The following is a 26,489-nucleotide window of genomic DNA, read 5'->3' on the forward strand; positions in this document are numbered from 1 at the left end:
GTTTAGAAATGCAACTAAATAAATAAATAAATACACGCTACACCAGTGAAGTAAAACATACCAGCAATTTGCAGTTACAGTGGTGTGCAATTCTCCCCCCCCTCCAAAAAAAGGTGGACATAGCAGTTTGTAGCTGAGTGTTGAGAGTGAGCAGGGGATAAGGAAAGCTCCCAGGAACAGGAAGATGAAACTGTAAGGGCAAAGGTGACCTAGAATTCTTATTATGATCCTAATATCATGTTACTTTGGTCTATGACAAGGAAAAATAGCAAACAAAAATTATAGATAAGAGTTCTTTAGGCCAGGGTATACTAACAGAATCCCTGTAAACTTGTTAAGACTTGCTATGCTTGCAGACTTGCAGGTGAGGCACCAATTGGAGGAGTCACTGACCTGCAGCCCAGGAGAGAGACAGATTAACTAAGCAACTACACTAATTAATGCACTACGAGCCTCTGCACGTATCTACAAGTCCACTAAAATAGATGCCTTTTGCAGAGCATCAACACTTAATGGTATTTTATTAGCCTTTTTCATCTTTTCTAACCTGGCAGTCTTTTGCTCCTTGAAAACAATGCATATTTTTTTCCAAAAGAGCACACTTGGTTCCTCTCACCAGGCAACAGATAACTGTCTGTCTAGGGGCTTTCATGCCTCAATCTCTGGGGCACACAATCAAAATTTGATTAGATCACAGCATGGGCCTTACCAAGTGTGCTTGAAATCAGAAGTCACTGACTAGATATTTGTCTTGTCTAATGAAAAAATCCCTCTGGCATAGGCCAGAGCAATTTATTTATGCATACATGCATACTTAGATTGGGTATGAGGAAAGAGCATATGAAAATTCAGGGACTTGGGAAATATTGACAACAAAAGGAGCTGTAATATACGTGATCATCATATATGCACACGCACACACACACACAAAAGCCAGAGGAAGTGGGGGAGGGGGGAGACTCATCAGTTACTCATTGATAAAAGGCATCTCAGCCAATTAAAGATTTTTGAAACTCTACTCTGTAGCTTTCACAAAGTACCTACCACAGCTTAGAGTACAGTTATATGCTGAATGTGGTGCACATGGTTCTTCCCCTCTCTATTTCATCCTCAAAAACCCTGAAGTAAGGTAGGTTAGGCTGACAGACAGACAGTGACTAATTCAAGGTTACTCGTGGACTTTATGGCTGAGTGGGGATTTGAACCCTGGTCTCCCAGGCTCGAGTCCAGCACTCTGGTTGCTACACTACAAGGAATAATTTAACTTATCTCAAGTATCTAGTTGTGCAGTTCAATCCTGAGAAAGTTTATGAGGAGACTAGTTCCACTAAGTTTAAATAAGACTAATTTTATTCTTTGTATTGCTGGTTTTATATTTTTACTAAGAATGTAAGAACAACCCTGTTGTATCAGGCCAAAGGCTTCTCTACTCCAACATCCTGTTCTCAGTGGCCTATGAGATGCCTATGGGAAGACCATAAGCAGGACCTAAATGCAACAGCAGTCTCCCTACCTGCAGTTCCTAGCAACTGGTATTCAGAGGGTTACTGCCTCTGACAGTGGAGCTAGAACACAGCCCTCATGACTAATAGCTATCACTATTTAATCCTCCTTGAAAGGATTGTTACCCAGAAAAGTGGTCTGTAAAAGTTTAAAAATGAAGGATTGCAGCTTTGCACTCAGACGTCCACACATCTGTCTCTCAAGGTGAATTGATTCCTCCTTGATGGGAGACCTAAGAACTATTACTCAGTTGATTTCTGATCTGCAACTGCAAGCTATGGTACATGTAGTCAGATGAGTACTATGCAGATCCCACTGGAACTCAGTACCCCTGAAGATAACAAGTAGCGATTTTTAACCCAAGGGCCTTCCAGGCAAACAAAAGAAAGCAATCCCTACCTGCAGCTCCTTGTCAGAGTACTTCTGAGGGTTCTTGCTCCCTTGGCTCTTTTTCCGAAGCTTCTTCAGTTCAGCTTGGCACTTCTCTAGTGAATCCCCCTTATTCCTTTGTTCAGTCTGGTACTTCTTCAGTGCAGCCTGGATATGGAAGAGATGTTGGAGTACTGAATAGCTGAAATAATAGTATGCTGTAGAGTTGGGCAGAAATTTCCCCTGCTCCTAATGAGCACAGTTAACATCCTCCCTGCGGGCAAGAAGGTCCTGACCTCACACCTGCTGAAGGGGGATGTTTTGATGTATACATGTTTAGAAAAAAAAAAGATGACCTCCTCTGGGAGAAGTGAAGAAAACACACTCCCAATAACCAAAAGAACAGAGATGCTTACCTGCTAATAAAGCTTATGGAGCAAAGTAAAGTTAAACCCTTACACAACATGCTCTTACATGCTTGCAAGGGTCATGTTTGGATTTTGAAAATCTTCCTCCTTCTTTGGGCATAACCCAAAGAGCTCACCATGAATTTGGAACTCTTAATAAAGAATTATAAACAAGAGTCAGCATTGGCACATCTAAGAGAGAAACACCACCTTAATCATCTTGCAACAGACAGATACAGCTGTGGAAGAAGAGTTCCAGTTTTGGAAAAATGGCGGGGTATAAATAAAGATAATAATAATAAGAAGAAGAAGAAGAGACACCCAGTTTTTTCAAGAGAAGGGTTAAGGTTGGATGGTGCTATTTTAAAATGGCATCCACCTAGTTACTACATGTTCCTTTCTACCAAACTAATGCTTGGCAAATCTAGAGCAAGCAGAAAGAAACTAGTCTTCTTAGCTGAGCTGTAAGAGTTAAGCTGTAGTGATCTGGTTCTCAAAAGTTTTGGCAGTTTCCATTTTAGTCTGAAGGATTGAGGAAAAGATACTGGCCACGTCAAAGTTTTGGATTCTAGAAAGAATGAACTGACTGAGCATGTATACACACAGGATAGGTTTGTACACATTCAGTTTTTTTAAAAACCTCACCTCCGCTTCCATGCCAATGTTACCCACTTTAACTTTTGTAGCATAAACAAACATGCACAATTCCACTGAGTTTTAATGACTCATAACTGCCCATGTTCATTTCACACCTCGAGATGGTCTGGTTATACTCCCACATAAATGAGAAACTGAAATGTGGAATTTGAGAAGAATTTACCTAGGTCTGTTCAGGTTAACAGAACAAAAGCAGCTAGTCTGAATTCAGAAACAATTTGTATCATCTCTTGATATTCAGAGTAACTCAAACTCTTTACAGATACAATCATAAATAGGAATGGGGGGGAGATAAAGAAAAACAGCAGTCTTTCATTTCCCGTTTCAAAGCTACAACATGTTTGAAAGGGATTTTTTGGATCTTTGGGGTTGTGGGTGGGGGAACTGAAGGAGATGTGAATGTTCCTCTTTCAACAGGGAGAAGAGCAGAGAAAGTGTGAAAGTTAATTGCACTCTCTCCAGCCCTCTTATTAAATGATTCTGTTTCAAATACAAAATATCGAACTACAGCACAGAACTTAAAGTAGTGGCAAGCCTTTAAAAAGTAGACCACAAAAACTTAAATTCCTGTGGTTTTAAAATTTACAAAGCATGAGGAGACTCTTTATATTGTGATGTGCAAGTGGGTCACAAAGCATGTGCAAGTGAAGTAAACCCGAAATATCCTGCAATCAGATGGCTGGCGTGCTTACACTCTCATAAACAAAGCTGAATAATTTTGTTAGTATGATAAATATTTCAATAAATTTCACATTAAAAGGGGCATTAAGTAGATTTTTGCTTAGATGTCTGAAGTACTTGTTTTGAAAGCAGGCAAACTTGCAATTAATTAAAATGCATGAAACCAATGGCTGTTGAAGACCTAGGTCTGCAATTCATGTGACAATAAATCAGTAGGTAACCATACCAAGTAAATTTGGTCTTATGGGTTTCCCTATAAAAAGAGATTGGGACCCACTGTCTTAACAGATATGAATTAAGTAATCTTCATTATGAACTTTTCCTTAAGAACATATCTTAAGAAGTCCTTTGCAGGATCAGATCTAGGCCCCACTAGTCCAGCATTATTTGCAAAAAATCCAGCCTTCTACCCACCCTTGTCTTGGAGCAACGGAAACATCTCTAGTAGTAGATCTACCAATAAAATACTAATCTAAATGCAATCAGGGTGATCTGATTTACATTAGATATAGGTTGTGAATTACTTACACTTAGATACCGTGAATCCAGTTCTACTTTCTGCTCCAGCTGTGTTAGTAGCTCATTGTGGAAAGATTTCAGCTGAGAACCAAACAGGACAGAAAAAAACATGATGTCAGTACCAATTTCAATATGCGAATACAAGAAGGTGTGCAATGAGAGGCAACTAATGCAAAAGGGACCATTGCATCTGGGCAAGGGTATGCAAAACAGAACGAACATGAATCAGTAAAAGAGAAAATAGTACACAGGGCAAATGAATATTAGGACAGCCAAGCCAGTTCTGGACAGACAGGTGTAATAAGTGGGATAAAAAAGCGATGAGCAATTGCGGGCCAAGATGTGTACCTGCAACAACACAAATAAAGTGGAAATGCCTTTTATCTTTCCTGAATAAAGTATATGGGGAGTTTACTGATGCAGCAGAGAGCTTCCCTGGCACTGCATGGTATCTACTGGTCAAGCAGGAAGCTTGATCAGTTTTTGTTGCAGCTTGAGTTATTTCTTTGACATTTCTGAGTCCAGTATATGATTTATGATTTTGTTTGGCTCATTCAACAGGGGCTTTATTCTTATTTAAAGGACTTGGCAACTATTTCACAACAGATGTATTTTAGATCCACATGTATCAAACAGACTGCCTCTTGGCCAGCCTCTACAAAAGGGACATGTCAACAGGAAGTAAAGTGCTTACCATCTCTTCCACCTGATTCTGAATCTGTCTGTGGACTTCAGCCATCTGGAACAGAACATCCCCTAGAAAAAGGCAAGACAAAAGGGGGAGGAAGGGAGACAAAGGAGAGAGTTTAGAGACTGTTTTGCTTTAATCTTTTCTCTCCCTCCTACCCCCCCCCCTTGAAATATAGACCTACATGTTTGGTTTAATTTTAATCATTTCCATTTTAGTGGATCCTGATGAAGGAACACTTATTTCAGGGACTCATTTAAGACTAACTCAGTTTACACACAGAACACATGCCAATGGTTTTCCAAGTCTGATGAATGCCACCCCAGAAGTCATGGTCAGTTTTCAGGGTAGGCAAAAATACCCAACATCTCTCTCTCTCTCTCTCTCTCAGAAAAGATGATTATCCTCTCCCAAAAGCGCATTATAAAAGGCTACATATCTAGTGCCATATGTTTTTTTTTAAATGTATTTATTTATGTGTAAATAAAAGACAACAAATGTAAATGGAGAATATGGAAATAGTACAATAGAACTGATTATCAATTGTTCTTGCATATACAATAGTATATAGGTTTCTGTTTTAACAGTCTTGGTTACAGAGCACCTTGTGTCGATTGACAAATCCTTAGTACAGACAATAACGCAGCTCAAGTTTTCTGCAAGTTTATTTGTTTTCCTAGAGCTCCTCATTCGGCAGTAGATGAATTTCCTTAGGGGAGACATTAGTGAACATTGCTCCCACTTCCAGAGCAAAAAAAGAAGCACATATGCAGTACTTTAAAACCTTTAGTTTGCTAAATATGAGTAACAAGTGTCACTGCTCCCACATTGGAAGGATCAGATTTCATACCAGTTAGCTGTTCAGCAGCAGTAGCTCTGCTTTCAAATAGCTGCATCTGGTCTCTGGACATTTCCAAGCCCATTGATTAGTTCCTGTTTACTAATTATACTTCGGATATTAGAAAAGATTACAAAAAGTGACAGCAACCTATCTTTCTTAAGATCAATTTTTTAAAAAGTCATAAAAGTATCAAGCAAGCTTTCAAGTTCACTACAACTCTTCTTCAGGCTGTATATTAAGCCAAAAACATCAAACAAAAGGAGGGGGGAAAGAGAGGTTTCTGGGAATTATGTGAGTGAGTGAGTGAGATGTTGCTGGGCATGATGAAAATCCCAAGTCTGTAGCTTGCAATAGGCTTAAGATGGAGGAATTGTGAAGACGTTAATTAGGCAACATGGAACAAAAAGTTTGCATGTTGCAGCAAGGCATACTGGGGTGAGGAAGCGATGGCTACTCTCCCTTCGAAAATATAAAACCCAGTGGTTATTCAGCTCTCTCTCAAGCAATAATTGGAACATGCTGCAGAGAATGGAACAAAAGAAGAACATGGCAGCCCTTATATTGGGGGAGCTAAAGATTAATTAACATGCACCATCTGAAAGGGTTCCATGTACTTGAATTAGTGCTAGATGCACATCCAAATAATTGCTGCCTTTTAATATTTTCAGAGGAGAGAAACCATTGCTCTTTTGCCCTAATAGCTTTTGGTGCTATCCAAATTCTTTTGCACTGGACATGTATTTTAAACTTTCTCCCTTCTATCTTAAGGCTGTTGTGAACTTAGGCTGGACTTTTCATTATACCCAACAATTATTTCTTGCCCCTTTGTTATGCTGGTTAACATCCAGCCTAAAGAAGAGTTCTGGTGGACTCAAAAATATTGCTCACTATTTTGTAACTTTTAGTTGATCTCAATAAAAGTTTTATGTTGCAGATTTGATCCCGTTCCCCCCATCCCCCAATCAACCAACCCAACATGGCTGTCTGCATTTCTTTGGCAAAATATGGCAGTCTGAAATTTGGTGAAAATTGTGCTAAATGAGAGGTGGTTCTCTGAAGTACTAGGCAAACTTTCATAAACATACACATTTTGGAATAGCCATCCATGTGTATACCTTGACCCCTTAAGCTCTGCTCCTTTAACTATATGCCCACATGCTTACAGCAAATAGCTTCTCAACGGAGCTCTACACCAGTCTTTCCCAACCTTTTGGTCCCCAAGATGTTGTTGGACTACAATTTCCATCAGTCCCAGCCAGCATGGCCAATGGTCAAGAAAGGTGAGAATTGCAGTCCAGCAACATCTTGGGGATCCAAAGGCTGGGAAAGGTTGCTCTACATACTAGTTAACTACACAGTATTGTTGCAAAAGGAAAGTCACCACAGAAGTGCAAGATCTTCCTGATGTTGATTTACTCAACTTACTCAACTGGCCGTGATCTTGCCAGAGCTAATAAAGGTAATTGGGGTCAGATATAGCTACCATTTAGACGGGAGACCCAAGTGATCAACTCACTATTGATTTAATGCTTCAGCACAGAGAACTATGGAAGTGCAGTGAAGGCAAAGAGGTTAATCTTTGGAAGTCGCCTTGTAGATTTTTTTAAAGAGAAATTCTCCTGTACTTTCTGCCAAGTATAGGAGGAGACATATGCTGACAAGTTTAAGAGAGGGAAGATTATTTCACTGCTGCAGGGAATGACTTCAGCAGACTTACCAATCCTCTCCCTTCCTTTTGTTACAACAGATTCTAGTCAGTCACCCTTTGGTCATGCAGTTTCCTGTATCTACTGGAGCATCGTGACTAAGCACACATGCTGGCAAGTCACTTCTGCCACACACTGGACACATGCATATGTCATGATAAGCCACATTTTCTGGCACTGATAACCTCCAGGCTGGATGACTGTAATGTGCTCTATGTGGGGCTGCCCTTGAGGTTGGTCCAGAAGCTGCAGCTGGTACAAAAGGTGGTGGTGCGACTGCTCACTGGGGCAGGATATCGCTAACATTACCTACCAGGCTAAGTTCAAGGTTGTAGTTTTGGTGTACAAAGCCCTATACAGCTTGGGACCAGGATATCTGAAAGACCATCTTACCCCTTATATACCCAGTCGATCACTGCACTCTGCAGGTGAGGGCCTCCTGCAGATACCATCTCATCAGGAGGTCCGTTCCACACAACATAGGAAGCGGACCTTTGGTGCTGTGGCACTGACACTTCGGAATATTTTTTAAAGATGTTTTGTTTTAATATGTTTTTAAGGATGTTTTGTTTTAATATGTTTTAGAGTGTTTTTAGGGTTTTTGTTTGCCGTGCTGGGCTCCTTCTGCGAGCAAGGATGGGATATAAATAAATAAACAAACAAACAAATAAAGTCAGGCAGCCTTAGAGGTCCAAACCAGGGACCATAGCTTTTTTTCTCCATAAGAAACTACCAACAGCAAGCCAATAACAAATTGTAGTTCCCCTGTGACCTTGGGCCAGTCTCTCTCAGTCTCATGTCACAAAGTTGTTGAGATGATAAAAACAAAAAGGGGGGCGCTTATAACCTGCTTTGAGATCCTTGGAGGAAAGGCAGCAATATAAATGTAGTTAAAAGCAATTGTACCATAAGAACCTTGGCAATAGGAAGGGAAGATTTACAAGAACGATAACCTAGTGAAGAGCTTGAGAACTGGACCAGCTGGCTGAATCCTTACCTGCCCCACCCCCTAGAGGCCAATTTTGACATGAGGTTGGAGCTTTGTGCTAGGGCAGGCAGTCAGCTGATTATCAGGGCCAGTGCTTTTGCATGGGGTGGCCATGATCATTGGCACTTGCAAAGGTACAGTGCTTTGCAGGTGCTAACAGTCAGCTGATCAGCAGTGCCTGCAAGTCCCACTTTCAGCAGTAAGCTGCATTTTTACATGTTCCACACCTGATGCCACATATGTCAGATGTAAGCAGGTGGCCATGGCTTGTCTGGAATGGCCTGGTGAGCCAAATGTGGGAGATATAGGAGGCCTAATTAGGATTGCGGCCTGGAGATTCTCCACCCCTGATCTAGTGCAATATACACCAACAAGAAACACGACCTTATCTGCTTCTAAGACTCCAAAGATGTGGAGGGGAAAGCAGGAAGCACACAAATCTCTCACTGAGAAAGAGAAAAACTATGTGTCAGTGGGCCAGCAGCTGTGAAAGAGACAGCCACATTACATGCAGAATAGTACACCTGGAGGTAGCCATTTCTGAAAAATATAAAACCCTAAAATAGGATTAATGCACAGAGCATTTTGAACAGCTCAGAAAAGTAACTATAGCTGTAATAATACCTGCTCACTCTATCCTAACCCATCTAACCCCTGCACTCAGATGCTTCAGGTGCCTCATGATTCAGAGTCCTACAATAGAGACACCACCCTAACCTGTCAACACCATGCCCAGATATTGATGAAAATACAGGAATTATCAAGGTAACTTAATCTAGTCTGTCTTTTCTTGTATTCATCAGGTTGAGGGGAACTCCCAAGAAATATTTAGTGACAGTCATTGCCTTAAGGCAGAGCAGTATATACCTAAAGCATTCCTCACAAATGTTTGCCCAGACTCCTCTGAAGTTTTCCAGTGGCTGAGATTCCACAGCCAGAAGCAGCTTGTAGAATTATTCTCCACTTTAGAGCAAAACCATGTAGTGCCTAAAACAGTAACAATCTTGGTGAAGCCAAGGATGTGCCATAGCTCAGTGACAGAACACATGCCTTGAGTGGAGGTTTCCTCCTGGGAACCTTCAGTAGCACCCCTGGAAAGTCAAGGCCTTTTGCCATGGCCAGTACTAGGCTAGATGAACCAATTATCTCAGACTTGGGCAGGTTCATGCATTCTCATTCCACCACAAGGATGAAAGATAGTCTTCCATCATACTACCATCCCTCAAACTTTGAAGATATCCCCAAGCCCGTAAAGTTGGCTTTTTTCCTACATTCAAGTTGGCAGAGAATCTCACAATAATGACTCTTTGAAAAAGCTTATCTAAAGCAATGGCTACCTAATTTGTAGCCTGTACTCTTGCTTCGTGAGCTTTGAATTCGCATTACAGTTACAAGACAGCATATAATGGAAACAGAAGGATTTCCTAGGCAATGAATGAAGTTGTAAGTCTTACAGCTGTTCAGCACGGCCCTGAATAAATCAAAGCTGTCCTTAACTCTGGCAGTCACCTATTGCACTTAAACACACAGTGTCTGCAGTGTATGGTTTCATGCATGAAAGGAAGGTCTGGGCAAAAAGGTTAAAGCCACAAAACCTACAGGAAATTGCTCTCTGGTTGAGATGCAGATGCTAAATAAATAGGAAGTGTCTGGTCCTTGTAGTCAGGATAACAGCAATATAATGTTATAAAACTTTGCTGCATACTCCATGGAAGAAATGTGCAACACCTTTCCCTTTAAATAACCATGCAACTGTGCCTTGATTTGTGTACAAAGCACAGAACTTCAATATTTACCTGCAAGTTTTAAAGTCTCTTAAGGATGAGAAACTTTGCAGAATCTGAACTTTTCATGTAAATTATTTCTTTTATTTGTTGGACACTTCATACTCAATGTTCTCTAGGAGACTTACAATAGATTTAAAAACATACAATACAGAAATATAAACCCAAATAAAAGAAACGAAGACAGCACACCTCAAGGGCCAAAGGCCTGAGTGAAAAGAAAGCTCTTTGCCTGGCATCTAAAGATGGATAAAGAAGGTGCCAGAAATGCCTCCCTTGGGAGAGCATTCCACAGCTGGAGGGGCCACCACTGAAAAGGCCCGTTCTCATGTTGCCACCCTCTGAGCCTCCTGTGGAAGGGGCACACAAAGAAGGGCCTCTGATGACAAGCATAGGGACTGGGTCAGTTCATTGGGTTTATAAAGTTATGTTCTACAGCAGTTATCCAGGCTCCTCTTTCTGAAGCAAAGTTACATCCATTGATTATCTGTGTGAAAATGTGCAATTATTATAGAGAACAGCTCTTAAAGCATTAAGTTACAGTAGTTGGCCCTTTACAGAATCAGTGAGGAAACACACCCCTGCTTCAGAGTGTTTCAATTTCATCTCTGAAAAGGAACTGTGATGGGGGAAGTTCCTGTTCAGCCCACAGAAATCCTGTTCTAAATGTTCTTGGCACTGAGAAATATTATATTTAATTTTTAATATATGGTATTTTAAAACTGCCCTTCATACAAATATATCTCAAGGTGGTTCACAATGAGAAATTACAATAAAATACAATTACATAAATATTGCTTTAAAAAAACAAATAAGGGATTTACAACCCAGAACAGGTGCCCACAAGTCAGTACTAATCAAGATTGCTACTATAGATGATGGTGATCTCTACTGAAGCCATATCCTTTGTAAGCTAGCAAACATGGAGTCAGAGGGCTCATCCAGACGACTGCAAAATGTGTGACACGCCCGCTATGTGTGTTCATTATTTTTCGGTTGTCCATATGACGTCTCGCACTGTTACACATTTTCACGGGTTAAATCTGCTCCTTGCAATACCAGCAAAAATACGATTTGCTGTTTAAAATCGGGAATCATCCGCTGTGCCTTCAGGAGGTAGGATGCAATACCGCGGACTTTACAGCTGATGGGTGGTTCTTGGGCGTTTCCCCTTGCCCCTTCTCCTCATTCCAGCCAATCACGTATCTGCACTTTTGCGCATGTGCGAGAATAAGCCTGGGGAAATTGAACCAATCATCGCAATGGTGGGGTGTTGGGGGGGGGTCTGCAACTACTGCGCAGATAAATGTTATTTTTTGACAGCCTGCAAACTGAGTGGCCGCTCTGGGTGAGATCTGCAATGCACAGCAAGTGAGAAAGGGGCTGCTGGTCGGTTTCATGCCTGCCTCCGGAAAGCTTTGTCAATTTCATTCTACTGGCTGGGGTTTTGTGGGGTGGACTGAATGAACAGCATACGTTGGCAAACCACGCTGCTGTTCTCAGTACACTATCTCTCAAGACATTGCGATCTGACCAGTGGAAAAACAGGATGTGGTTAACTTTATGGCTGTAAACGATACTGACATCTGTAGTGGTTAAATAACTGCCTGCATATTGCCACGTAGATAATGCTGTTGTACTATGTATGTACGTGATGTTATACAATAGTTAAAGGTCATAGGCTGTTTATGGAGAGAAAATAATCCACGCCTCCAAGCGGAGGTAAAATAAAAGCGGAGACGAGAATTACGAGGGGGGCTCCGAAATTGAACTCTGGTCTCACCGTGTCTCACTGTGTCGTGATATCTACATCTGGTGACCCCGACGTGATTCAGAACAAACACCCTCGTACCCACTGGCAGGATCAGCCAACGGTGCACCTCAGCGTACAGCTCCCATTCGTGAGTATGGGGGGGGAATTGTCAGCTCAGCAGAAGGTTCATGCACAAGAGCTACAAAAAATTTTAAAACAGGATACCTCAGCTTTTATAAGTCGTTCTCACATTGAATCATTGTTAAAAACAATTCAATGTCAATGTCCATGGTATCCAGAGCAAGGATCACTACGTCAGTCAGATTGGATAAAGATAGGGAGAAAATTACATGAAGAACCAAGAGCACCTATTCACCATCTCTTATTATGGCAAAAGTGTGCTGAGGCCATTAGTCATTTAGGGATAAAAGAGACATCGCTGTTTGCCAATTCTGACCAGAAAACTCCTCTTTATCCCCAACTTTCTTTACCTACACCTGAAAAGGATATTGAGAAATTTGTAAATGCTCCTCCATATAGCCCTCCAGTTCAACAAGAACAGGTTACTGGGAAGGTTAAAGCAGCCATAGCTCAGGCTGCAGCCTCAGGATTATTATCTATGGAAGAAATGGGAGACTGGGAGGGTACAATTTCAGCTTTTCCCGTTACATATCAGCCAGATCCTAATAATGCTAATAATCGCATAGCAACTTGGACAGCTCTTCCGTTTTCTGTTATTAGAGAAATAAATAAGGCAGTAAGAGAATATGGGATTACGGCTAATTATGTACAAGGGATGTTGGAAGGAGTAGCTACTGGATATAACATGATCCCTCAAGATTGGAAGGATCTCTTTAGGATGATTTTGACTCCTTCGCAATATGTAGTTTGGGACCAAGAATTTAGACATGCTGCTATAGCAGCTGGGGATGCTAATATCATTCCCGAGCAAATTTATGGGTCAGGTAATTTTGCTACCATAGCACAACAAGGGGTATTGCCTGAAGCCGCATTTCATCGAACTGCTGAGTGTATACAGAAAGCATTTAAAAAGGTGCCTGCTGGGAAAGAACCCTTACGTTCTTTTACGAATGTACGGCAGCAAGCAACAGAGCCCTATTTTCAGTTTGTTGACCGTTTGAAAGAGGCTCTGACACGGCAGGTTGATAACCCTCAGGCACAAGGGGAATTATTGTTAAAATTAGCTTACGAGAATTCTAACACAGACTGTAAAAAGATTTTGAAAAACATTATTCATAGACCGCAATATGAATTGGGAGACATGATTCAAGCTTGTGCAGAGGTAGGTACACATGTTCATGCCATGACATTGTTAGCTGGGGCATTAAGACAGGGTAACAAACCTACAGGCAATTGTTTTAATTGTCAAAAGCCTGGTCATTTCAGAAGGGAATGTCGGGCTCCTGGCGGAGGAGCATTTAAAGGTGGGGGCACTGTTACAAACCGGCCAAAGAAAATCTGTCCGAAATGTAAAAAGGGTTATCATTGGGCTAATCAGTGTCGTTCAGCTCCCACTACCAATACCAATGTGTCTTCCCGTCCTATTGAGGGAAACTGAACTTGGGGCAGGCTTCCAGCCCCGAATCTCAAGGAAGTGTACCCACCCCTGCTACTCAAGGAAGCGCTGGAATTGATTTAATACATGCAGAGTCAAAAGATGTTCCTTTGCCTGGAGCAGTTCTTTTAATGCCTACCACACTCACTGGCCCTTTACCAGAAGGCACCGTAGGCCTTGTACTACCGCGATCCTCTGCTTCCAAGAATAATATAATGGTGGTAACCTGGTGTTATTGATTCTGATTATCAGGGAATTATTTATATTCAGTATTGGAGTCACCTTCCCCTTCAGTTGAAGAAGGGAGATTCTTTTGCGCAACTATTGTTATTGCCATATCGTCTTTTCACATCGAACACTTCCTCCCAAAAACGTACTGGTGGATTCGGATCTACAAGGACGAAATCGCCGAGTGTGAGTATTTCAGGTAATCCTTTCCATCCACAGGTAGCTGCAGTACTGGCAGAAGTGACCAGGGAGAAACCGGTTCGTAAGTATTGTTTAAACAATGTTATTTTTGAAGGTATTATAGATTCTGGGGCAGATGTCACAGTAATTGCTGAACATAACTGGCCATCCTCTTGGCCAGTAGAAGTGGCCCCTTCTGTGTGGGGAGTGGGCGGAGCTCAGGATTCAAAACGGAGTAAGGATTGGATACAAGTTGTTGCTCTTGATGGTGATCGTATAGCCCACATTCGCCCTTGTATTTTGGACATTTCAGTAAATCTGTGGGGAAGGGATTTACTGGAGCAATTCCAGACCACCATTGTTATTAATGATTAGCCAACAAAAGGCAGCTCTTCCTTTACAATGGAAGACAGACATACCCATTTGGGTAGAACAATGGCCCTTACCCAAAGAAAAATTAGAAGCTCTGCACCAACTGGTAAAGGAGCAACTGGAAGCTGATCATATAGCAGAAAGTAATAGCCCTTATAACACCCCAGTGTTTGTGATTAAAAAGAAATCTGGAAAGTGGAGGCTCTTACATGATTTACGAGAAATAAATAAATTAATTGTGCCCATGGGTCCGCTACAATGTGGGACGCCCAATCCAAATTTAATTCCATATGACTATTCCTTAGCTATTATAGACCTGAAAGATTGCTTTTTCACAATACCGTTACAAGCGCAAGACGCACCGAAATTTGCGTTTACTGTTCCCGTATATAATAACTCTGGCCCTGCGCAACGATATCAATGGAAAGTGCTACCTCAGGGCATGTTAAATAGTCCAACCCTATGTCAACAGTTTGTAGACATGGCCCTGCGACCCTTTCGGGCTCAATACCCTACATTATTGGTCTACCATTATGTGGATGACATCTTGGTGGCTGGGAGAACCCTCCCATCTATGTGGCAACAACACCTTACTGATCATTTGTCACAGTCAGGGTTGCAGATTGCCCCTGAAAAGGTACAACTCAAAGAACCATTTCTGTATTTAGGACATAAATTAATGCAATCCTACTCCACTCCTGTATTGCCCTGTCTTACTTTGTCAATGAAGCCAACTTATGTAGAACTACAACAATTCTTGGGTTCTATTAATTGGATTCGACCATATTGTAAACTTACCACTCAAGACATGGGGCCTTTATTTGAATGTTTAAAACAAGGACGTCAACCTGCAGATATTATTACTTTAACGAAACAGGCAAGGCAATCCCTAGAATTAGTTTCTACAACGTTAAAAGCTATTTGGGTGGATCGACAAATATTGAATAAACCACTGATTTTATTTGTTTTATTTGATGGAAGCCAACTTTTTGCTGCACTCACTCAGGAGTCAGGCTCCAATGCTACACATATAATAGAGTGGCTTTACTTAGCCCATACACCAAAGTCATCTATCACAACTTTGCCAATGCAAGCAGCAGAAATAATCCAAAAAGCACGATTACGATCAAGGCAATTATTAGGTATCGATCCGGTTGAAATTTCGTTGCCTCTTAAACTTTACACATGGGAAAATGCTGTTGCGCTTTCTGATGACCTTCAATGGGCTTTAGTCTCTTATTTGGGCACAATTTCATGTCGTTCCTCATCAGATCCACGGCTTCAAATTACACAAAAAATTCCTATCCAGTTTCAATCTGTAATCAGTTTACAACCCTTACCTGCGGTCACGGTCTATACTGATGGCAGTCCAACTAGAGGGGTTGTTGCATGGCACGAGCAGGGGGTTTGGAAGACAATTTTCACCTTACCCCAAACTTCCGCTCAGAGATCTGAGTTGGCCGCTGTTAGTATGGCGCTGTTGACTTTTGCAGATCAGGAGGTTAACATTATTACCGATAGTCTTTATGTTAAGAATGTTGTACTTGCATTACCCGGTAGTTATGTCTCTCCCATGCTGGACACTAATCTACTTGCTCTTATGCTTACACTTCAAAAACTCATACATACTCGGTCTTGTCGATTTGCTATATTTCATATTCGCAGTCATCAACCTTTCCCAGGATTGTTAACAGAAGGTAATCAATATGCTGATCAGGCTCTTCGTGCCCTCCTTTGCACACCCATAGAAAGTCATGCCCTTCATCATCAAAATGCTAAAGCACTCCAGAAGCAATTCCATCTTACTGCCCAGGAAGCCTCTGCCATTATTCAACAATGTCCCCAATGCACACAGTTAACTCTATCCCCAGAACCAGGAGTGAACCCACGAGGTCTCATAGTTAACCAGTTGTGGCAAATGGATGTTACACATTTTCCTACTTTCTCCCCATGGAAGTATTTGCATGTTACAGTAGATACATATTCCGGATACATATGGGTAACTCCTCAGAAAGGGGAAAAAACTAAGAATGTTATTAATCATGTCATTCGTTCTATTGCCATCATGGGCCAACCTCAGACGATAAAAACTGATAATGGTCCTGCATATGTTTCACAGCAATTTGCACAGTTTTGCACTAAGTGGTCCATTACACATTTGTTTGGTATTCCTTATAATTCTACAGGTCAAGCTGTCGTCGAACGTACCAATCGTACCCTTAAAGAGCATTTGCTTAAACAAAAACAAAAAGGAGGAGTACCACTGGGATTGGCCACCAAAGAGGAGTGGCTGGCACAAGTGTTGTTTACCATTAATCATTTAAATTTGTCTCAATCTCCCAATACTCATTTTTCCTTTTCTACTCGAGCGCAGCGGCATTTTCAGCAGTCGGAGTCTCTACCTGCCCCGCGGGTGCAGTTTCGGCAACTACCAAATCCAGAGTGGAAAGGCCCAGTTCCGCTTATAACGTGGGGTCGAGGTTACGCGGCTGTGTCTACGCCTGACGGTCCTGTGTGGGTACCTGCTAGGTGTATCCGGCCCTGGAAAGACGATGTCCTGGCACGATAATCTTAAGAATCCCATCCCTAATTTTTCTCTGCAACTTCAGGATACTGGGATGTCTTCCAGGAAGCGTGGTCGGAATGTTCCGCAACCTCCCGTGACTTGGGGCCAAATAAAGAACTTAGCAACACAAGCAGAAAAAGCAATGGAACAAGCCGGGGTGGACAAGACAACTGAGAATACCATTCTTGCTTTAATTGCGTCTTTAAATACAAATTCTATTTTTGTACTTTGCATTTGTTGGATTTTAGGAAGCGCCGGGGCTGACAGGTTGGGGCAGGAGTTGGGGATGCGGTTTCAACACAATATCTGGGTTCAGTTAGCAAGAATGACAAATGTGAGTGACTTTTGCATGACTGAACATGTACAGGAAATGGGTATGTTGGGAACATGTTTAATACCCGTATGCAAAGCACCTGGGGATATTGGGAACATTACAGGACTTGGGCGGTTCATGAATACTTCAGAGATTAAATATCATACTGTTTCGAATTGGGGAACTCCAACCTTCCAGCTGCCTGTTAATGCTTTTCAATTATTTACATCACATGTTGCAAATTCCATTAATAATACGTGTGCTCGGATGGTTAATTGTAGTCGACATAAGGTGCAGAAGGGATGTCTAAAGGTTGGGAGACCCACATGGAATTGTACACAGCACATTAACATATCCAGTATGTACGGACACATTCCTTTACCAGGTGGATGGTTTTGGACATGTGGAGAAACCACTTTTAATTATGTTCCCGCTAATATTTCTGATACCATCTGTTGCCTGAGTCGACTGGTTCCCATTTTCCTTCATAAAAGGGAGTTGCTAGCCCAACGTAGGAAAAGAGAAGCTGTTGCCATGCCGGCTGATTGTAATGACAAGGTGGAATTGCTTAATAAAGCAGAAAGTGTATCACTAGCCATCTCCCTTGTTGGACTTCCTGCATTGGCAGTAAGTAACAGCAATCAATTACATAAATTAGCCTGTAATTATGTTAAGATGATAAATGCCACCTCTCGAGCCATTGCTTTGTTAAATGAAGAGCAGGGTATATTAAGACAAGCTATCTTGGATAATCGTGCAGCTATAGATTACCTGCTATTACAACATCAGTTGGGGTGCGAAACTATAAAGAATATGTGCTGTTTTAATTTAACTGACAACAGTTTTGAAATCAGAACACAGGTAAAAAACTTGAAGGATCTAGCTAATAACATTTTGCAGGACGCCCCTACAACTTGGTGGCAGTGGCTTTGGAGTTGGCTGCCCACTGGATGGCTAAGTCAGATTCTTAGATATGCTATTCTTTTACTCATTTTAAGTATAGGCTTATGCTGTTTTTTACAATACCTTTTCCAAACGTGTACACCTGTTGCTCCGCGACCATTACGTAGTAATTACTTTTTGCTAAAAAATAAAAAAGGGGGAGATGTGGGGTGGACTGAATGAACAGCATACGTTGGCAAACCACGCTGCTGTTCTCAGTACACTATCTCTCAAGACATTGCGATCTGACCAGTGGAAAAACAGGATGTGGTTAACTTTATGGCTGTAAACGATACTGACATCTGTAGTGGTTAAATAACTGCCTGCATATTGCCACGTAGATAATGCTGTTGTACTATGTATGTACGTGATGTTATACAATAGTTAAAGGTCATAGGCTGTTTATGGAGAGAAAATAATCCACGCCTCCAAGCGGAGGTAAAATAAAAGCGGAGACGAGAATTACGAGGGGGGCTCCGAAATTGAACTCTGGTCTCACCGTGTCTCACTGTGTCGTGATATCTACAGGGTTTGTTTCAAATCATTTTGCTGGGGGAAGGAAAGGGAGAAGGAGAGGTGTGTGACACGTTTCTTGCTTTTTTGGAGAAATAAGTGCAATTGCCAGTGTGTGTATCTCCTTAAATATCCATAAAGGCAGAAAAGGGAAAGCGTAATATCGCAAATACAAACAAGAAAGCAAGCAGGCTTCAAATGGGTAGACCTGGTGGCCTGGTCTACCCATTGAAATGCATAGACTTTCCGGACGCTAGGTCTACCCATTGAAATGCCAGATCTACTCATTGAAACGCATTGGCTGTTGTGACGCCAGGTCTACCCACTGAGACGCATGGGCTTTTCTGCCCCCAGTTCTACCCGTTGAAAGTAATGGGCATTCCCTGACCTGCATATGAGTGGTTTGCTACAGCATCCCCGCTGCCCGGAACCATAGAGACTGGAGAACCATAGAGCAAGAAACATGTCACCCCTCCTCCTTCTCCCTTTCCTTCCCCGGCAAAATGATTTGAAACAAAAACCCCAGCAAGTAAAATGAAATTGACAAACCTTTCCAAAGGCAGGCGTGAAACTGACCAGCAGCCCTTTTCTTGTTTGTATTTAGGATATTATGCTTAAACGAATGTACGCTTTTCTGCCTTTATGGATATTTAAGGAGATACACACACTGGCAATTGCACTTATTTCTCCAAAAAAGCAAGAAACGTGTCACACACACCCTCCTTCTCCCTTTCCTTCCCGCGGTGAAATGATTTGAAGCAAATACCCCAGCCAGTAGAATGAAATTGATAAAGCTTTCTGGAGGCAGGCTGAAACCGACTACCCGCCTCCTTCTCCCTTCCCTTCCATAGCGAGAACTCCTTTACAGCCATATTGTGCTTTGTTGCAAAGGGGGAGAGGAGAATACATCATTTTTTTGCTGACCAATTGGTTGATAGAGGGAGGTTTTAGAGGCGGAGCTTGGAAAAAGCAAAAAGAAAGTAGGAGTCTTACCACTGCGTGTGCAAAAAAGTGTTTTTTTTAATTGGGAAAGAGCAAACTAAAAAGCAAAGTGAGGACTATCAGATGACAAACCGAATATGGAAACAGTGGGTTATCCCACTCCATTTGGATAAGCCCAGAATCTTAAGTGCAACACAACAGCAACACCATTATTTTACCATGCCAGGAAGTTTTCAGAGACCCTTGAGTTTAGTTTCAGTAATACAGTTACTAAATTCAGTAATACAGTTATATACCTTGCAATTTGGCACAGAACATTTGGAGCTAATCTTTTTTTTTTTTTAACTGTTTTGAAACCTAGCTGACCAGAAATGTAGAAAAATGGCTTGTATCTAACAAAATTGTCCTGTTAGCACAAGGACTTCCACCTGTACAACGTGACTTCCTCTCCCTCTTCTCTCCCCTCTATAGCTCCCAATCTGTTCTGGGGTTCCTCTCTGGAGTAGATATGGGAGAAGACAGAAGGAGAAGAGTGACAGGAAGTCCCACTGTGCAGGTGGAAGTCCTTATGTTAACGGGATGACTTTATTGGATACAACCCAGTATATTTCTCTCTCTTTTTTAAAAAAAATGGGACCCCCAAAAAGAAGCTCTCAGAGGTGAATTTCTTCAGGCATCTATCTTTAGTCTGGTAAAAAGATTGGTCAACATTGTTTTTTTAAAAAAATGAATAGAAAGGCTTTCAGCATATATTGGCAAAAGGAAGTAGAAAACCCCGGTCTGTTTTTCCAGTTACTACCATTGCTAGGATGCTTAAAATAATTATGCTTCTCATGAGCAAAACAGATTGTGCTTTCCTTCATGCTGATGTAGAAAGTGAGATACTGCAATGGACTTATTTTCCTATATGCAACAGAGGCAGAGTTAATGTTAACTAATAATACTTGGCTGTTCTCTAGTAGTAATCAGTTAAGATTTCTAAAATTGGTTGGGAACCACCACCAGCCAAGACACACCTACAGCCATGGTGGAACAGAGTTCAGCGTTCTGCCAGTATGTTTGGGGTACATAGAGATACTGCCATTGCAAAACTAGCCAGCAAAGATGGAACTCATCTGACTTTTTACAGCTGGCTGGAAGAAGCAGCTCTGGAGGACTCAAGTGAATGCAGTCCCTCCAGTTTCTGCCCAGGTTTACCATAAACTCCTCTGTCCATGTCACCTGCGGCACCCATGCTGCAAATGGGCCATCTAAGATGTATAGGTTATAGTTTATTTGCTCATATTGCTCTCAGAATGATAGAGCAGAGCAATCAAAACAGAATGCAATAGGAAGACCAGAACATTCATGATTGCTTTTTAAGTTACAGAGCAATCCTACTCAGATGTAGCCCAAGTTCAGTAGGTCTTGCTCTCAGGTAACTGCACAAGGACAGCAGCCTTAATTTGAAAAAGTGCCATCCTTTAAAATGTTAAAAACATCTATCATCTTAAGAACTGGTGTAAAGTCATCCTGTCCAACAGCAAGGAAGCAAAAGATGAGACTTAAATCCAATGTCTCAGTTTCCAGTGTCACTTCTTGAGCTTAATGCACTTGCTCAAAAATCTGTTTACCATCACTCAAAAGGCCCAAAGGATTTATTTATTTTATTTTATTATTTATTTAGTTGCATTTCTAAACCACCCTATAGCTAACAGCTCCCAGGGCGGTGTACAAGATAAAATCACAATATTTAAAATACAAGCAGGTGAGTATTGCGCCATACAATTATAAACATATTTAAAACAGAAATAAAATAAAAATAAAATTAAATTAAAATTAAAATAAGCTTAAAATGCCTGGGCGAAGAGGTGGGTTTTTACCTGGCACTGAAAAGATGACAGAGAAGGCGCCAGGCGTATCTCATCTGGGAGGGCATTCCATAATTCGGGGGCCGCCACCGAAAAGGCCCTAGATCTAGTTACTGTTCTCCGGGCCTCTCTATGAGTTGGGACCCGGAGAAGGGCCTTGGAAGTCAAGCGGAGTGAACGGGTAGGTACATAGCGAGAGAGGCGTTCCATCAGATATTGCGGTCCAGTACCGTTAAGGGCTTTATAGGTAAGGACCAACACTTTGAATCTGGCCCGGAAACATATTGGAAGCCAGTGCAGTTGGGCCAGAATAGGTGTTATATGGTCGAATTTCTTCATCCCAGTAAGAACTCTGGCCGCAGCATTCTGCACTAGCTGAAGTTTCCGAATCGGATCAGACAGTTCCTAAAAAAGACTTCAAATGCACAAATACAATTTGCACCAAAGCACTGCTAAAAAAAAGGTATTCCTTGGTGAAATTATGCCTTTCCCAAGAGCTCCTAAACTTGGTGATATTGATGCAATAGTCACTATACTATGGAACCAAAGTGGGGCCAGGAGTGTGTGTTATCAAGAGATGTCATGTGCATTCTTACAGCCATAGTTTTTCCTCTAACAACCAGATCTTTATCAGTCACTTTGCTTAGCACAGGGATGAGGAACCTGTGGCCTTTTGATGTTGTTAAGCTACAGTTCCCATCATCCCTGGACCCTGACCATTGGGCCATGGTGGCTGGGGCTAATTGGGATTAAGAGATGAGCAGTATCTGGGAGGGTCTCAGGTTCCCCATCCCTGGTTTAACATTATTTCAGTTAATTTAGATCATGGCAAAAGGTATCCATGATTTATTATTTGTAAAGGCCTGCCACTACCACCATCCAGATGACCCATACCAAGAAAACGCAGGAGAGACAGATCTTCAAACATTAAAAATATTCTTGGAGAAACTACAGAGCAATTCTACAGCACAACCAAAAATCTAGTATTTGTTTATTCGCAGCATCCATGTAATAGTGCTGAATGGCCTTCTGATCAAAAGGACTATGAAGTGCACCAAGATCAAAGCAGTCATCTCAACTCCTTGTAATATAGCCTTCCAACATGAAAAAGCAAATAGTTTAATAGAAATGGCAGTTCTACAATGGAAACTCAAAATTAACAAGGTAGCACTTCCAAAGGAAACTCCCACAAAAACAAGGTCTTCAGTCCAGGGATGGTGAACGAGAGGTACTCCAGATGTTGTTAAGATTCCAACTCCCTTCAGTCCCACCCACTGCGGCCAATGGGCAGGGATGATGGGAGTTGGAAGTAAGGATGGGTGAGAATACAGCTGAATAGGGATTTAGCACCAGATTGTTCAATGGTGCACATATTCTCTATCTTTGTGGAGCAAACATGTTTGCTCCAAACTTCAGCAGCTTCCCCTGAAACCAAATTTCCCCCCTCGAACATCCCCTTGAATATATTGTTCTCTTGTTGATTTTACTCACAGTACAGCACAGCAGTACAGGTTTCTCTCTCTCTCTTTCTCTCTGCCACCCCCACTCCACTCAAATAATCCAAGCTCCAAGTGGGAGGAAGCAAGCCAAGCCTATAATAGAGATTAAAAGGCATGCCTAGCTCTAGAGAGTCCTTAACATAGTAAGACTCTCTAGCCCTGCATTCTAATCTACGTGATGTGAACTTGTTAAATGATTAAAAGGCAAAACTAGAGACTAGAGAGTTTCACCCATGTTAAGGACTCTAGGTGGGTGAAGGGGGCACTGAAAGTTGCTGTCCTCCTTTCCTTTTCAAAAGAGAAACAGCCGATCTCTCCTTGCTACCCTGAAAACTGACAAGAGGAGCTGCTTGCCTTTACAATTTGTTTCAAAGCATCAATATTTCTTTTCAAAATATTGGTATTAATATTAGTATGTTTTGGGAGAGAAAAAACCAGACTGTTAAAAGCAGCCAGACAAAGAATTAATGTGAATATATTCCTCCTGTTAGATCAACAGAATGCTTTAGAATTGGCACTGGCCAGCAGATCCCATTCCTAGTTGGAATCCAAAAACATCTGGAGGGTTGTAGGTTCCCTGCCTCTGCATTAGTCTGTCTGCTAGCTCCAGAGCAGACGGCGCTGGCTCAGCCACATCCATCAGCTTGTTCTCCAGGAAGCATACAGACTTCTCTTCCTCTCAATCTATTTTGGCTATGACAGACAACTCCTTGTTGTACAAGATGTAATCAGTAATGTAGTGGCAAATTCAGAAGTGCCAAGTCCCTTCATTCATTTATTTATTTAATAATAATAATAATAATAATAATTTTATTTATTGGTCGCCTATCTGTCCAGGTTAGTGGACACTCTAGGCGACTTACAATAGCTAAAAGCTATACATAATCTACAATACACAAAACAATCTACAGTCCTAACAATTTAAAACCAGTTTCCAGTTAAAACATCATAAAATTAATCCTCCTCAATCCCATAGGCCTGCCTGAAAAGCCAGGTTTTTAAGGCTCGACGAAAACCTATCAGGGAGGGAGCATGTCGGAGATCATACGGAAGGGAATTCCAGAGGGTGGGGGCCACAACCGAAAATGCACTTGTATACCGCCCCATAGCCGAAACTCTCTGGGCGGTTTACAGCAATCAAAAACATTAAAACAAATATACAATTTAAAACACATATTTTAAAAATAATTTCAAACACAATTTTAAAATTTAAAACAATATAAAACAATTTAAAACACATGCTAAAATGCCTGGAAGAAGAGGAAAGTCTTGACCTGGCGCCGAAAAGATAACAGTGTTGGCGCCAGGTGTACCTCGTCAGAAAAATCAGTCCATAATGATAGTCATAGCCACATCCTGCTCACCTCACCCCCTTTTTGCTGCTGGATTCAGAATGAGATCCTTGTTAATGCTTTCGCCCACAACAACAGACATCCCAAGGAGCCAATAACCATGAACGGAGAGAGTGTTAGCTACTGAAAGAGTCTTCTCAGTGGCTGACTCACCTCCTGTTACTCTGATTGGCTCCAATCAGCAGGAAAGGACAAAGAAGCATGTTAGAAGACACTTTCCATTGTCAAACACACTCACCTTTCATGCTGATTGGCTCCTAGCATGCTGGAGACAGAGGGACCCTGCTGGGACCTTGCTCACAAAAACATAAGGGGTGTAAGACCCCCTGAGACCCTGGACTACACCCTTCCATGCAATTCCTTTATTGTTACTTCCTCTTGCAAGGTTTGTAGAGCTTTCAGAATTGTTGGGTTTTCTCTGTGTAGTCAAGGACACCCTCCTGTTGCCAATATTGAAATAAGATTCGACTACCAACCCAGTCAGCTTCTGCACATGGAAAAATGGGGGTGCCATCTTGTCCTTCACCTCAGGTACCAGAATGCCTTGGGCTGGCCTTGCTGTATTGTACCACTACTACTGTGCCTTCCCAAATCTCCTTCACTCAACACACACACACACACTCTCAGAGGGAGAGGAAAGGTCAAAATGGATCTTTAGTAGAAATGTCCTTATGCAGACACAATTGCTGTGGGCAGGGGAGGAGCTAACAGTTACAAATTGTGACAAAAATCTGGTCTCTGAAATGTTATGGGGATATGTATTCTGTTTTATTTATTGTATATTGATTGTGCAACCTTGGGTAAAGGGCAGGATATAAATACTACAAATAAATAAATCTTATTTTCCAAGATACTTTTCAAATAATCCCAAAGACATATTCCCTACTGGGATTTCAGTGCACATACAATCAGATGAGTTTCACAGCTGAAGAGCCTCAGTAAAACAAGTCACCAGTACTTTAACACTTCTGACATTTTAATACAAAAAGTGGCAAGGCAAATTGGTTTAAATATTATAATTACTGGACCCCTACATGAAGATCAATTATAGTTTTCAATGAGTAGTTAAAACCCTTTCGGAAAATTCTCAATATACATAAGGATAGTCAGATCTAAAGATTCAATGCAGTTGTATTCTCGATTTATCTTGGCCTTCTCTAGGCCAAAACCAAAAGAGAATCATAGGGCTTTTGTCCATTTCTGTCTGAGCCCCATATGGTCCTCCACCCGATATCGTCTTATCATCATGCTACATAGCACTAGATAATTGAATGTAGGCCTGACTACAGAAGCCAAAACTCTGCTGCATAGCTGCAGTTGACATTTTGATCAGCAAAATTACAAAGTATCAATCTATGCATGCTAAGGGCAGCTTCATGCATTATGGAAGCTCACAGTTACTACATGATACTAATGGTTTTCCCTGAAATATGTAAAAGGTTGTAATGGGCCAGCCCAGATATTGGCTTAAAATGTGCATAAAATGTGCTGAAATCATTTACATTGGCACATTTGCTTATAATTGCTTAATTTATAGCTTATTGATGCATAAAAGCCAAAAAGTAAAAAAGATTTGTTTTAAAAATGGGCCAGCCCTCCCTTCCGAACAAAGCAATGTTTTCTTATGAGGCAGAACACAAAGAAATAAGGAAGTCTAGGCAGTCAGCCAACACCCCAGCTGTTTACATAAGGAAGTTCCTTATATGGTGAAGTTAAGCTAACTAGAGTTGTGGAAAGAAGTCCTACCAGGAGCATCTGATTAACGACCTGATGAAGAGTCTGGAGAAGTTGCATAAAGAGATGCTGCACAGAGACATAGAAAGGAGAAGCAACAACAGGCAGATGAGACCATGGAAACACACCTTCCCTTTGATAAGAAAGTGTATAAAAGGCCAGGTTTTATAGCACTCTTAACACCTCAGCTCTGCTGGATTGGTGGTCAAAGAAAGCAGGAGAACCTTTCTTCCATCTGTGACATCTGATGGGTGATATCATGACATGTTTTTCGATGTACTCTAACTTTGGCTCTGTAATATGTTTTAGAGTTTAACTCAGTCTTTCATCTATTGTAACCTGTTTTAATGTGGATGTGCCATCCAAGTCTTATACTTTGATGCTAAATGGATATCCAGCAACTTCTTTTATGCTGATTGTTGTTGATATATGCCTTCAAGTTGATTATGACTTACAGCGACCCTTTGAATCAGCGACCTCCAGTGCATCTGTTATAAACTATCCTGTTCAGATCTTGTAAGTTCAG

At 41.4% G+C, this 26,489-nt stretch overlaps 1 protein-coding gene across 4 annotated transcripts in view; it reads right to left on the minus strand.

Moving 5' to 3' along the window:
• The window catches only part of BAIAP2 (BAR/IMD domain containing adaptor protein 2), a 208,853-nt gene that overhangs the window by 110,211 nt on the left and 72,153 nt on the right, over positions 1–26,489 (minus strand). For all 4 annotated transcript variants that reach the window (XR_009761274.1, XM_061615774.1, XM_061615776.1 and 1 more), the window contains exons 4-6: positions 4,831–4,892; positions 4,146–4,217; positions 1,903–2,040 (exon numbers count right to left, since the gene is read on the minus strand). Coding sequence is in view for 3 of the 4 variants with exons in the window: in XM_061615774.1 (XP_061471758.1) it covers positions 1,903–2,040; positions 4,146–4,217; positions 4,831–4,892 (272 nt within the window). In the remaining variant the exon portion in view is untranslated. The remainder of the gene's footprint in view (positions 1–1,902; positions 2,041–4,145; positions 4,218–4,830; positions 4,893–26,489) is intronic.

Source organism: Rhineura floridana, chromosome 3 (genome assembly GCF_030035675.1).
Source record: "Rhineura floridana isolate rRhiFlo1 chromosome 3, rRhiFlo1.hap2, whole genome shotgun sequence".
NCBI classification, from domain to species: domain Eukaryota; kingdom Metazoa; phylum Chordata; class Lepidosauria; order Squamata; family Rhineuridae; genus Rhineura; species Rhineura floridana.